General features: G+C 47.6%; 1 protein-coding gene across 2 annotated transcripts in view; it reads left to right on the forward strand.

Moving 5' to 3' along the window:
- Window positions 1–12,358, forward strand: part of LOC138299179 (nuclear factor 7, brain-like) — a 62,923-nt gene extending 50,565 nt beyond the window's left edge. For both annotated transcript variants that reach the window (XM_069237274.1, XM_069237275.1), the window contains exon 7: window positions 11,291–12,358. In XM_069237274.1, coding sequence (XP_069093375.1) covers window positions 11,291–11,769 — 479 coding nt within the window. In that variant the 3' untranslated portion in view covers window positions 11,770–12,358. The remainder of the gene's footprint in view (window positions 1–11,290) is intronic.
- Window positions 12,359–15,178: the final 2,820 nt, after the last annotated feature.

Consider the following 15,178-nt stretch of genomic DNA (forward strand, 5'->3'; position numbering starts at 1 on the left):
CTGTGACACCGCAGTGAACCTTTTGTGGGGGAGGCAGCCGGGTTACCAATGTTACACATAACATACTGTTGATAATAGGGCCGCTGTGTTACCCATGTTACCAGTAACATACTGTTGATAATGGTACCCTAGGGTAAACCTGTCCTCCGAGCAGGATCCGAACCCGAGACCTAAAGATCCCTGACTTTGCTCACCGTCCTCCGCTCTGCCAACTGAGCTATCGAAGGGGCCGTTAACCTACTGCCCCACCCGATTCCATGGGCCTAATTGAATAGACCCCCTGGTTTGGCCGTTTTGAGGGACGAGGGGCTGAAGCCTAGCCCCTAACCTGGTTCCCCCGCTCAAGGTTGTCTCCACCGTTGTGTTGTCGATCTATTAATGCAAACTCGACACAAGGGTATTAGAGCGTTGTTAGTTGACTTCATTTGCGCCCACTCTACCTGAGGGATTGGAAAGCTCGGAGATGTGTTGATCGGCACACATGTTGCCCACCTCCCTCAGGCGGCATCCCTAGTTGTTACGCATCCTCCCCTGTGTGACCTTACCATATATATATGCATATATATATATATAAACCAACCTTAAGTGTCCCGATAAGATACACATGTTTTCTTTTATTTATTATATATATATCCATACATACACACACACATATATATACATATATATATATATATATACATACATACATATCCATACACATACACATATATAAACTTTCCTTTTTTTTTTTTTTTTTTTTTACTTCGCATGCCTCGTATGTCTTAATGCCTCACGACTGTTGCGTATCCCTGTGTCATAACTGAACGGTGGCTTTCAGCTCCCCAGGTGGCACCCCCAAGGAATTCTTCGTAATGCTACAATTACAAGGCCGTTCCTAGTTTTGCCAGGTAATTGGTTTGATGATGCGGGGTTTCCTTACGCGTACACATATCGTGCGTATGTAACTTGTCCTCATGCTGTGGGTACTCCCTGATATACTGTTGGCCTACTGTCCTGAAATAAAGTACCTTATTTTTTGTACTTTTGTGTATTGTGTTTCCTATAATATTGTGCGTGTGACACCAGTGTAGACCAGATGGTCAACTACTGAGGGCACTCACTGGGATCCTTTTGGCATATTGTAATAATCAAGGACCTTTCTTTTAGTATATCTGTGTATTGTGTGTTTTTTTTTTTTTTTTGCTATTGTGCATACGACACCCGTGGTACGGTAGGAGCTCTGCACGTCTCCTAGTCCAGCCGAAGCTGCTCTGCTCTCTCTACCTTCTATCAGCCTAAGCTGCTAGAAACACCTCTTCTACACTAATAATTGATAAATGGGCTAGGCACAAGGTGTAAGTACCTCTTGTGCCCCCTATACGCCAGGCCAGCTTCCTACACTGCGCACCCCTCAGCTTGATAAAGGTGCCCTGACCAGACGCCCCCCCCCTTTTTTTTTTTTTATCTCCCAGCTGGCAACACAAGCCGCTTTGCCAGGCCTGTCAGGGCCGCTCCACGCAAAGCGAATCGATAACAGTTCGTTGCCACCATCCGCTGGCTACCATTCAATTATAATGTCTGTTGGGGAACCAGGACTTTACTTTCCAGAAGCTCCTCTGAAAAGGCTCTAGGGGTGATAGGCAGTGCTTGAAATGGAAAAAATGTGAGTGCGGGTACTCTGTGCTAGAGTTTCTGAGGAGTGCCGGTACTCTCCAATTAAAAGTATTACGTTTTTTTTTTTTTTTTTATATAGATTTGCCGGCCCATTTAAAGCACTGGTGATAGGAATGCCGTTAGTTGAAAATCGAGACCCAGGCCGATTACTCATTACCGGCCGTTTATTTTGTGGGTAGTTTTTAAAGCAATGGATATGCGTTTCGTTTGAACATGCTGTAGCTGACTTTCTTGTAGGCTGATAGCAAGAGCCCCCCACACCCGCATCTGAATGGGCAGCTCTTCTGATACTGCCTGGTTTACCCTAGTATGGTCTAGTCCCACTTTGTATATTAACAGGGGGGGGGGGCTTAAGCGCTTTCTAGGCATGTTGGTTAACCCGCAACCACGCTTCACCAACCAGCATTCGCACCCAAAAACGGAATACTCCCAGTTTACCGACAAACAAAACACTGCAGGACACCATGCTTGCCTGGCAGCTCTATTCACTCACCCAGTACGGTCGCGTTCCGCACATTTCCCCGCTGCATCAGGTGTGAATCCACAACCTGGTACCACCTGTTGGGGTAGACCGGAGGCAGGTCGCCCTTAATGGGGGCGCCGCCTCACCTCGCTGGCCGTCTCTGTGCGGCTCCTACCCTGTTCTGTTATCTGGCCAATCTGGTCAGGTCCCCGCAGGAGCTCCAAGGGCCCGCAGCAGAAGCGATGGAGCCAGAGTCCCGCCATCAGTAGCACACAGGCTAGGCGGGGCGGCGACGAAACCGGCGACTCTGGCATCAGCTGCCCGCCGAGGACGAGCCCGGCCGCCGCTCTGACCAGCAAGGCGCCTGCACAGCTCAAGAAGCTGCGAGGAACCGACTCCACGCACTCTCTTCCCGTGGGGAGATCTCGGGAAGCCGAGATCGCCCCCGAATGCCGCTCACCTGGAGCAACCGAACACACGTATTTCTTAAAGTATGCTGGGCGGCGGTGTCCCCGACTTACAACCCCGCCTGAAGCAATGCGCCTCGGAGTGCCTGCAGGCAGCGGCTGTGGATAACACTGCCCAACACCCACCTGGGAGCCGTGCGCGCGCGTGCTGCAGGCTGTTAGTAAACACACGCTGGCCAGAAACCTGTTGACCACAATAACTATTTGCAACCATCCTTCCATATACGGCGATACCCCGGGAGTTTACTGTGTTACGCCGGTTACGGCGCCCTTCAGCTTACTTACTTATTCAATTAATTTCTTTATATTTTTAACATTTATTTATTCCTTTATTTTCTAGATGCATGGTTAGCTTATGCTTTAAGTTGTTAAATGTCGTAATGCCAGTTGGAAACACAGGCATTCCCTAGCTGTTCATTGCAACAAAACCCTGACCGTTGGCCCTGACTGTGTTTAGTGGGGGGGGGGCACTTTTTTGCCGAGCGCCACTCAGCCCTTTGCGGCATTGGCCCGCCCCTCGCCCCCAGTTCCTTCGCGGGTCCTGGTGAGGGCAACTGTGCGCCGCTAATGGCAACTTTTCGCTAGCCCTGATGTGCCCGCACCCTGACAGAAACACGATAATGCTGACTCGGCCATGTCAGCGCCTGCAGCCGCTTCTGATACTTTATATAGCCGCGCCTGCAAATGGCGCGCCGTCCCCCTGAACACGAACTGAGGTGAGGAACTGTAGCGGGCGGGGGTACGTGGTATTCTGATCGAGCGGCCGTAGGTGTGTTTGCAATGGGGGGGGGGGCGCTCTTGCGGAACGAAGCCTTCCATTCAATGCTGCTGACGGCTTCGAATCCCGATGAGCTTTCTATAGTTATTAGTTAACTATTGTTAGTGTAAACAATTTTTGGCCTCGGGACCCCCGCGCAATCATTATTATTATATATATATTTTTTTTTTAACTTCATGGCTACGAGACTGAAGCGCTTCCGAGGCTTCATTGGCGCCCAACACTGCCGAGGCTTCATGCGGTGCCCGCCCCTGGCCGAGACACCCTTGCTCGAACCATCCCCGTGCGCTCCCTCGTGAGCCTTTCCGCCCCGGTACCGGCGCGAAAAGGCCCCGGCATGCCGTTGGCGGCTGCGCTCAATTCGCCGCTTGGAACCGGGTTCCTAACTATCCCGGGGGCCCCAAGATAACCTGCGAGTATTCCGCCGCCTGCACCGGACGAGAGCAGGCGAGAGCGGCTTTGCTTCGGTGACCGAAGCAAAGTCTGAGAAGGGCAGGACAGAGGGGGTATCAGCTTCGGACCCCGAACCGAAACTGAGAGAAACAGATCTGGTAAGGTGAAAAGGAAGGAGGAAGGGTTTGCGGGTGGCAGCGGCCGAAGGGAGCGGGTGGCATCAGGTTACTGAACTTGCGCCTTCCCCGCTTTCTCTGACCCATATCCCCTTTACAAAAGCAGGGATTCGCCACTGCCTCCAACCCTCGTACCCCCCTTTCCTCTGACTCACCTCACATTTTCCCTGCCAGATGTCCGTATCAGGACTCTGCCTCCCTCCCGTCCTGCTCATTGCTCGCCTTTCGCCAAAAGAGGCCCAGCCCTGGGAGGTCACCCCTTAAATGGACCTCCTGGCCTCACTCCTCCCTCCTCGCACCTTTTGGGGCCATAAACCGGGGGTGGACCACCCACCCTAGTACGGAGGCCCCCCCTGGCCAATTTTCCCTCTAACAGGGGAGCGACGCTAAGAAGCTGTCCCCTTTATTGTCGCCCTACGTGCGACGTGGCCAGCCACAGTGTGTGTGGAGCTTCCTGTCTGCCCCTTCACCTGACCAGCCCTCCCCCGCTGGGCTCTGGACAGACCTCCTTCACTGGGTAGGGCCTGGTCCTCTGCAGAGTCCGCGGAGAGGCCTGTCTGCCCCTTCAGCACGCCCAACCCCCCTCACGCAGAGCCCTGGACAGACCCCGTCACTGGGTAGGGCCTGGTCCTCTGCAGAGTCCGCGGAGAGGCCTGTCTGCCCCTTCAGCACGCCCAACCCCCCTCACGCAGGGCCCTAGACAGACCCCGTCACTGGGTAGGGCCTGGTCCTCTGCAGAGTCCGCGGAGAGGCCTGTCTGCCCCTTCAGCACGCCCAACCCCCCTCACGCAGGGCCCTGGACAGACCCCGTCACTGGGTAGGGCCTGGTCCTCTGCAGAGTCCGCGGAGAGGCCTGTCTGCCCCTTCAGCACGCCCAACCCCCCTCACGCAGGGCCCTAGACAGACCCCGTCACTGGGTAGGGCCTGGTCCTCTGCAGAGTCCGCGGAGAGGCCCGTCTCCAGTGATGGGATTCTCATGGTGCAGGTCATTGGACCTGTGTCTGCAGAGAGGTCACGTGCACTTGATGCCTTTCAAGTCTGCACGCAGGTTCCTGTCCGTGCGGTGATGTTCAGCACACAGTAGCAGGCTGTCTGTTTAGATGGACCCACTTATAGGTTTACATAATTAGGAGGTTTCTAGCGGTCTGTCAGCAAAGGGATATCACTCCACTGGAATACAGCAAAATACATTAATGATTCCCTGCAGTGACTACACACTTATTTTGCTACAGTTACCGCTGTATGAAGTTTTGGCTGACACGCCCACTGACTGCTTACTTAACAGAATGCTGGGAGGAAGGAGCAGGGTGTCTAGTCAGTTCACTGCGGTGCAGGACACGGTGTCTTCATCGAGTGGGTGTCTGCAAAGTCAAAGTGATTCCAGACTCACGATGAATTAAAATCATAGCAAACATTACAGCCTAAAAGAGCACACAAATATAGGGAAACTGCACCACACCAATAGAAAGAAATATCACAATCAAAGGAAAATAAACATTATCGTATGATTAAAATACGAGGAATATTAGTACAGAACACCCGTTCATACAGCAGCCCAGAGGTCGCAAGAGGACTTCAGCAAGTGCAGATAAAAGTGCGAGAGAGTATTGGCGCTTTTCAGAAGGAAGGACCCGCACCCGATAGATACCAGAGTTAAAGTGCAACAAGGACTGAAGCCCAGTTGGCCGCAGGGCCACTCACGCTATGGAGGGCGAGCGGGCCGGACCGGGGGGTTTCCTGGTGCTCTACTTTCAAGGGGTGAAGGGGTTTTTGAGCACTGATGAGGCAATCGCCATGAACTTACTAAATCTTGCACTCATTCGGCCCCAGTTGCCTTTCAGACATTCAATAACAACGGTGTTGCAGGCCCTGACGCTCAACTGCCTGACAACTGGAAAGAGCTGATAGCGTCTAATTGGAGATACAAAGGGGCACAAACATAAAGGGCGTAAAAACATCCCCCATAGCGCTTGCACACTGATTTGGTCTCTTCTCTCCCTGCCATATTTGTTGGATCCTTGTGCACTGCTCTTATGCATCTATTAAGCTGTCTTTTAAGCAATATTACTTCTTAGGTATTTTTCAGGACGAGGATTGATTTGCAAAGTAAGCCTTGATGAGGCTGCAATTTTACAAAATCTTTTAGTAAAACACTGGTAAGCTCTGACGAAGACATTTAAAATAGGGGGCAAAAATGATTCAAGGAATTTTATAGTTGGAGATTCTAATTTGAATCCCACCTTATTCGTTTAATTGGTTCCTACCCTGCTTGATCTCGCAGGCGAATTTCCTTATGTAAGGCAGCAGTCATCAAATGCAAAGAGCATGACAGTATTGCAGGATCACTTATTAACTTAGGATCGATTTCAAAGCCCAAGATCTGATGGAAGTCTTAGATCATACCCCATAGGTATTGCCAATCTTTCGCGAGAAGCAGACAAGTGAGCAGCACTGCGATCTGTGCTACTCCTGCCATTCAGGGAGTGCAAGCCCATCGTATGTAGACTTGAGGAACCTCAATAGCAGGTTTTGAGCTTCTCCTGGAAGAAGAAGGGTTTAGGGAAGGAATGTTCCATTGTCTATCCTCAAAGTCCAGCCACTTATGATCATTCATCATCATTAGCAGATTGGCACTGAAATCACAGGCTAGTAGCCGTGTGGAATTTAGATGATCATGTCTTAGATCCAGCAAACTCTTAATGAGATATTGTATTGTGGTCCCTTTTTCTAATGATTTTGAATGATTCCTCTGTGCATTTGAGTATAAAAGTTTAATAAGTTTGACCGCTCCATCTAATTGAGCCAGGATGGAGATGGTAAAGTTCAGTTGATTGTGTACATGTATTGAGACACCCCCAGATGGGCGCCCCCCACCCCCATGGTGGAGCTAAGTGCACATGAGTAATATTCAATGTAATCCAGTCAGCAATTTGAACATTATTCCCATGCTTTTTACAAGCAAATTAGATTAGAAGTATGTAGGTTATCCAAATGTTCTTGAGAGGACATTGGGTTGTTGTAGCCCCTGATGTTCCATGCGGCAATTGCTAATGGGGTTGATACCATGCCAGGAGGTATATTAGGGCATATGAGGGGTCACATTGGCTAAATTAGCCTCAGTAGAGTTCTAGGTGTTCGTTAAGCGACAAACTCTACCCCCTGATTCAAGGTTTTTGTACATGATTAGGTAATTATCAAAGAAAACAATGGGCTGTTGATTTAGAGTGCCTTGTATGACTGTGGGCTTCGGATGAGTAGAATTTGAGGCATTATTGCTCCGATAAGGCGGAGATTGCTTGGCGGAAAAGATTGGGAGGTATTTTACTTTGGCCTGCTTGACAATCCTTATGCCCCAATGAGCCAATCTCTCCTTACCACGTGTACCAGACAGCCTTATTGTTGTAAAAAATACACAGACTTATGGTTTTAAGTTGCTTTCATCACTCGGCCCTTTTGTGAAGGTGATATAATCAATATCCTTTGTAGTGATTTTGCTTAAACTTAGGATAGCGGCAACTTATTTTAATAGGTTGCGCCTGTTCAGAATGCCGACCTAAACCTGTGATGCATATTCAGGATGTAACAAAACACTTTGTGACACAGAACCTTCTGTGCGTGCTGGATTTAACCTACAGAGGAATTCCAGATGCTCCTCAACATCCCTTTGACCCACTGTCCAATGGTGCCATGTACCTTGCTGGCACGGGCACTTCCAGAGGGCTGTAGAGGCAGATGAGGGTCATCCCATAACTGTTTTTCATGGAGAGAACCATTGTTGGCCACAAAATGCACAGTGGGGATTTAAAATGGGATATTTAGCATCACGCTTGTCACTGGCTGGAAGACTGGAGTGATGACTCCATTGGAAGGCCCCACCAGCTACAAAGACCCGCTTTACTGTACAATCAGGTCCCTTCCTCAAATCGGATTGCATGATCAGTTTCTCCCCCTTGGGATAAGCTACACTTATCCATAGCACCTTTTGTTGTCATAATAGATTGATTTAAGCTCTTATCAGGGCAGACAGCTAAGCCTTCAGAAGTATTCAAATTCGACGTCTGTGCCACTAGCCCCGATGTTGAACTGGGGGTCGTTAACAATGCAGTGGTGGGGGGCAAGCAATTCACTGCATCATCTGGTACAGGCTTTGCCATCCCTTGCACTGGTACAGGCTTTGCCATCCCTTGTTGGTGGTCAGTTTTAAAGAACATCAACACCAGGTTTTGTTGTGAAGATTGCCCTTTTTTGTATTTTTGTTGAGTTTTTTTAACCACTTTTTATTTTTTTGGATCACTGGCGACCTTGGAGTATGAGTGTTGTGACCACTGACAAGAGAGTTGATGGGGAGTCTGGCTCCACCTTAATGGATTGTTAAACTATGTTGATGAGATTGTTGTTGTCTGTTGCCGGTGGAGAAGCGTGCAGGGAGACAGAGGAAACAATTGCTCTGGCAGAGAGGGAGCTGTGACAGCAATGCTGACTCCCGCAGGAAGCAGGGAGCCAGCTGGGACAGAGGGGACCTTTAGGCTCCCCCCACTGCACCAACACTGTGACAGGGTGCCCTAAGGGCACCAAGATCGTAAGGCCAGGCCCTTGGGGATGGGGTCCCTGGGGCCAAGATTGGCCTGGGGAGGGGGCCATGCAGGGTTCGGTTGGTATAGGGGTATGCCGCCGAGACTGGCCACAAGCCAGGCTCTGCAGCCAACACCTGCTGCACAGGCTGGAGGCCGTGCGCAGCACAGGATTGGGTGGTTATAGGTGTTGGCCGCAGTCTCTGTGGCCAACCACCGCTGCAGACGGCCAAAGGCTGTGCGCGGCAATGGTTGGATTAAAATATAGTAATGAAAATTACTTTAAGATGAAAAAAACAGAAATTCACTGAAAAAACAAAGGTTACAGGGATGTTTTAGTTAGGAAATAGAATTTCCCATTTTAAACATACAAAACCATAGAAATTCACCTTTTACAGTTAGGGGTATCTCAAGTAACTATAACTTTTGCCCTAAGGTAACTATAACTTGCTCCCTCGCCATGCACTGCTCATTACCCCACAAATCATGGCACTGATGACATCTTTGATAATATCAATGTAATGTTTGTAGTAACATTTTTGATGAAAATACTGTGCATGGCGGGGGCATGAGTTATAGTTACCTTAGGGCACGAGTTATATTTACTTGAGATAATTAACTATAACAGGTAAAGTTCTATGGTTTGGTCCGTTTAGAATGTGAGCCTAACAATAACGTCCCTGTAACCTTTGTTTAAGTGAGATATATATGTTATATATATGTTTATTTTTTCACTTAAAAAAACAAAGTTACAGGGACATTATAGCTAGGTTCACATTTTAAACGTATCAAACCATAGAAATTCACCTGTTAGAGTTATCTAAATTAAAAATAACCAGTACCCCAATAACTTTACAACAAATGTTAGAGTGATATTGCTTTGTGACTGTATCTGGGAGTGAGTGGGTGATTCAGTGACTGTACAGGTGAGTGAGTGGATGTATCAGTGGGTTTATGCATAAGTGTGTGGATGTGTCAATGGATTTATGGGTGAGTGAGTGTATGAGTAGCTGTATCGGTTAGTCACTGGGTGTGTCAGTGTCTGCACTGGTAAGTCAGTGGATGAATGAGTGCAGCATGGGTGAGTGGGTGTGTGAGTGCTTGTATGGATGGGTGTGTGAGTGCTTGTATGGATGAGTGAGTGGATGTGTTAGTGACTGTATTGGTAAGTGAGTGACTATAGGTGACTGAGAGGGTGTATGAGTGACTACATAAGTGACAGGCTGCATCAGTGACTGTATGGGACAGAAAGTGGATGTGTGATTAGCTCTCAGTAAGCAAGTTGGTGTGTTAGTGTCTGCATGGGTAAGTGACTTGGTGTGTCAGTGTCTATACAGGTGAGTGACTGGGTGTGGCAGTTGTTGTACAGGTGAGTTACTTTGTGTTTAAGTGTCCCTATTGGGGAGCGAGTGTCTGTGTCTGTGACTAGATAGCTGAATGTGTGGGTGTGTGACTGCTTGCATGGGTGAGTGAGTGGGTATATTAGTGGGTATGTTATTTGTTTTTGTGAGTGGATTTACAGGTGTATGAGTGGCTATATGGGTGTGTGAGTGGGTGTTTGAGTAGCTGTGTAAGTGTATGAATAGCTGACAGTGCATGGGTGAGTCAGTCGTGTTAGTGGCTGTGTTAGTGAGGGCACATATATCAGTAGTCTTATGGGTATATAAATGAGCATGAGTACGTGTGTGTGTGTGTGTGTGTGTGTGTGTGTGTGTGTGTATGTACAATTGTTTGTATGTGGGTATTAGTGGGTGTCTGAGCTTTTTTTGTGGATGATTTCATCAGTGATGTCACTGGCCATGTCATGAGTGAAGTAACGTGAGATCATAAGCAGTGCATTATGGTAGCGTAAGTTAGCTGAGGTAACTATAACTGCTGAATTTCACTGGTTTTGTATGTGTGAAATGTGAGCCTAACTATTACGTTCCTGTAACCTTTGTTTATATATCCTCAGCTCCTTCCCGGAAAGTTTGCATGTTTTTGTATACACACATCATGTATACAATATTTATAGAGGATGTTTGTTGAGAAAACTTTAGTTGAGGTTGTTTTGGACACATGACGGTATAGCTGACTAAAAACATAGTTTTTGCAAGGCAACATGCATGACACAAAACATGATTAAAATGTAAGCTAGTTACGCAACCCAACTCCCACCTGAGGCATGCAGAGCTCATGACCTCTGACTGTGCAGAGTCACCACTGAGTACAGGCTGTGGCCGGCAGTCATGCTCTGCTTCCAAGTTTGTATGCCCAAAATCCTCTACACCTGGCCTTTGGCCATATGCAACAGCCACTGGGCAGAGGCAGAACCAGATTCTAGCCATCTCTTGTGCTTGCAACTCAACTTACACAATTTTTGGGCGTGCTTATTGTTTACTTCTACCAGGTTTCATGGCTTGATCCCACCGAGCCTGCCCTTTAATTGAACTCACTGAACACTGGGCTGGAGTTGTGGCCTTTGATGCGTAGTTGTTTTCCCCTGAACACCTGTACACCGCTTTCTGCTGTGTGCAGCAACATTGGGTGATGTGCATGGCTAACAGCCACCTCCTTCTAAAAATGTTGATGTCCTTGATCCCACAGCACACAGCCCTTGCCCATGCACAGCAGAATGAAATGGTAAACAAACCTCACTATGACAGTAAAGAAAAAAACAATGATATGGAAACCATATGGCAGAAGGGGACAGATGTAATTTAAGCCATTTGCAAAAGAGTGGTTAAAACTGTATGAGAGCAAAATAATTTCTTGTACATTAAAACATCATCATGTTTTCTCAACAGTTCCTGAATCGCTGTCCCTTGACCCCCAGTCTGCTAACTCCTACCTGGTCATCTCAGAAGATCGGATCAGTGCCAGATACTCGTATGCCTCACAACCTTGTCCCGACAGTCTGGAGCACTTTGATTTTTGCCCTAGCGTGCTTGCCTCTGAGAGCTTCTCCTCTGGGCGCCACTACTGGGAGGTGGATGTGGGCGACCGGCCGGACTGGGAACTGGGTGTAGCAGAGGAGTCTGCCAGCAGAGATGGCTGGATCATCATCACCCCTGAAAATGGCTACTGGACCTTCGGGCATGTGGCCTGCAGCACGGTGGGTGTCTACCTAGACTATGAGATGGGCCAACTCTCTTTTTACGATGCCGAGACATCCAGACATCTCCACACGCTTGGAGGATCTTTCACCACAAAGCTTCATCCGTTCTTCTTCCCCAGTGCTGATTCTAGTGCTAAACCTCTGCGGCTTCTTCACTCCGGCTTTTAGAGGGTCATACGCTAGTCAACAAACAGCATGCACCATTGTCAACTCCAGTTGCTTCTGCTTCTGTTCTTGCGCTTCTGGCTGGATACGGTCTGTTTAGATCAACCTTGTAACAAGGGCGGCAAATGCCTGTCCAAGGACACCCCTGTCAATATGTAATCTGCCAGACTGATCATTGAAAAAACTGTGATGAAAACCTAATGCGCATGTTCGTTTATTCATCAATTGGGGCCAACCATTTGCTACCAATAGCAATTCATTTTTTATAACATAAAAATGAATTGTTTAAATTGACTTATTAATCTTAGTCATTAAATTGAACTAGTAACCTTTTATTTATTTTAATGAGGTAATTACTAACGTTAACCTAGCTAAATGCTAACTCGAATCTTAAATAATTTAAACGAAATTGAATAATTAACTTGAAAACTAACCCACACTCTATCCCTACGTTATATAAATCAAAATAAAGTTGCTCAAACTTAACCCTAATGCCAACCCTAACCCTAATTTAAATTAGCCTATAATAGGTAACTTTATGCTGACTGTAATTGCAGGCATAACTAATCACCAGTTTAAACTATTTAGTTCTAGCCCCGGTTGTTAAATTAACTTGGTTTAAATGGAATGCAATTGACTGTCTTTTGTCCGACGTAATGCCCTACTCACTAGAAAAAAATCATATGTCATGTCTCAGAAGAGGTTGATTCGAGGGGGATGGTTGGTGCTCGCTTGTAGGTCCCTGCAAGTCTTGTTCATTGGGCTAGAAACTGTAGCAATTTAAGGAAGCAGAACTCCGTATGTCAGTAGATTGAAGGCATTAGCAGAGCGTGGTACACTGATATACCACAAGCCTGACCTGGTTGCAGATTTCACTTAGGTTTCAAGGTATAGACCTAGACATCTCTAACAGTCATAGATCTCAGGCATGTTCCTGGAAAACGTTTGTGAATTCACATTATCGACATCTGCATGCACAAATTTGTAAGGAGAAATGTCATTTTAGGTTTGGCTTGACAGCTCTGCTGTTTTCAAGATCTATGCTACCAATTACCTGCCAGAAGCACACAAATAAAATAATAGATCAGTGGTTCCCAACCTTTTGATTCCTGTGGACCCCCACTTTAACAATAATGGAACCCAGGGACCCCCACTGAATCATCATGGGAATCCGGGGACCCCCGTCTGAGTCATTACTGGAAGCTGGGGACCTAATTTGTCAATATTTGTTAATATTTTTTAATTTTCTAGGCTCAGGCGGACCCCCTGAGAAGGCTTCGCGGACCCCCAGGGGTCCCCGGACCACAGGTTGGGAACCACTGTAATAGATCATTTTGTCTGCTTCCGGCACAGCCGGCAGTGCGGGAAGGGGCGGGGCTAGACCATGGGAGGTGGAAAGGGGGAGGAGGGCTCACAGCCAGGCTGGGAAAACTGCAAAGACCCCAGGGCTGTGTGTGAGCAGCAGTCACTGCCACTCAAACCAATCCTGGTGCTGCTTTCATGCAAGGTTTTGCATGAAAGCAGCACCAGGATTGCTGGGGAGCTTGTGCTGGTGTCTCAGCAATGAATGCTGGGACACCAGATGAAGAGGAGTGTGCGGCTGCAGAGCAGAGGCAAGGTACATTTTTTTCTCTGTCTCCCCCCCCCCCCCAACTGCATACACTTTATAAAATATTCTATAAATTAGTATGATATACAGAAATAGACTTTATTGCTAAACAGTGAATACATCTTTTGTTGACAGTTCTTACTTAATCCTTGGTGGTTGCAATAGTTAATTTAATTTCAGGTCAAATTTATACGTGCACAGAAAAAATTCTCTCAAATTCTTATCTCCCAGGAAATCTAAAATCTCAGGTAATTTAGCTGATGACATGTTACTGGCCGCTCGCAGGGCATGAGGGTTTATGGACTGGATGCAATGTATAGAATCCTTCCATCAAGAGTAACTCATAAGTTGCTCACCTTTCAGGTGAGTGAAGAGGACGAGGGAGGATTTGATATAATTCAAGGTATTTAAAATATACATAGGCTGTGCAACACAGAAAAAACTTCTGCTTCAAGAATGCAAGGCAGCATGGTCATTCATGGCAAAATAGAAGTAAGCAAATAATTCTTAATTGTTATCAAACTCCATTCAAGGAGCTAGAGAATAGACAAGAGCTAGTGAGTCACAACTGTGGTGGGTGGAGTCGTTTTCCCCTCCTGCCTGTGGTGCCTGTCCTACTGAGGCTTTGTAAGCTTGGCACCCCTTCTTCACTGGACTCTCAGGGTAGCAAAGGCGAGCAGTCAAAGCTTCTCAGGGAGGTGTAGCAACCCAGATGCCGAACAGTAAAACAAAAACAGTAAATCAAACCCAAACTGTTCTTGTATTTTGTTGAAGAAAGTACTTTAATATCATAGGAAAACTGAACACTACACAACTAAATTGAGGTACAACTATAAGGGATACAACATCACCTATGGGTTCTTATTCAAGCACCAATCCCTCTACTGTGCCTTCAAATAGTCCTTAGGCCCCAGGCCCAGCTTTCCCCGTGCTGCTGCATTGCTCCTGCTATCTCCTAGCTTTCCCCGTGTTTTTGTGTGCCTTCTTGCTTTTTCCACTGCTTATCCATTGCTTTTTCTCCCACTGTGTGCCTTCTCCTTGCTCTTCCTCGTTTTCACTGCCTTCTGCTTGCTTTTTCCCTTGTTTTTGTGTGCTTTCTCCTTTCTGATTTCCTCATTGCTGCTCCCGTCTGCCACCCATTATTTCCTGCCTAGCCTTGCTCACTGCCTCCCAATGCCCCTCTCTCCTCCTAGGACCTACTTAATGGAGCCTGCAGCATGGCCGTGCTGCCAGCATTCAGCCCATCTGCACATGGACCATGCCCAACGACAGGAACCCTAGCTTTTCTACCCTGCGCAGCTTCACCACCACAGACCTCAGAGCCCTGGATCCCAGGCGCATGAACAACAACTGCTGCCGCATATCTCCATGCACCATCAGAGGATCGTTCTTCTGCAAGCACTGATGCTTCACCTGCAACACAAAGCAACCAATAATGCCGGAGACACAGCAAATGTGACTGCATCCACCACCCTGACAGAGACCCCCCAACGCATAACTCCAGTGCATGCTACTCAATGAAGATCACTCGTCAAACACTCCACAGAGATCTGGGACACGATTTCATCCCTCACCCCGAACGTCATCTTCCTGACAGAGACCTGGCTGAATACCGCACCAATGCCAGACATAGCCTTCACCACCCCCAAAGGCTAGAAAATAACACACCAGGACAGAACCAGCAAACACAGATGTGGAATTGCCATCATATACAAGGACACCATCCACTGCACGACCTTCTCGACCCAGATAATGGAGCACCTCAACTTCCAACTCCACACAAACGGAAAAAGCACTATCAGA

The sequence above is a fragment of the Pleurodeles waltl genome, chromosome 6, assembly GCF_031143425.1.
Source record: "Pleurodeles waltl isolate 20211129_DDA chromosome 6, aPleWal1.hap1.20221129, whole genome shotgun sequence".
In the NCBI taxonomy this organism is placed as follows: Eukaryota; Metazoa; Chordata; class Amphibia; order Caudata; family Salamandridae; genus Pleurodeles; species Pleurodeles waltl.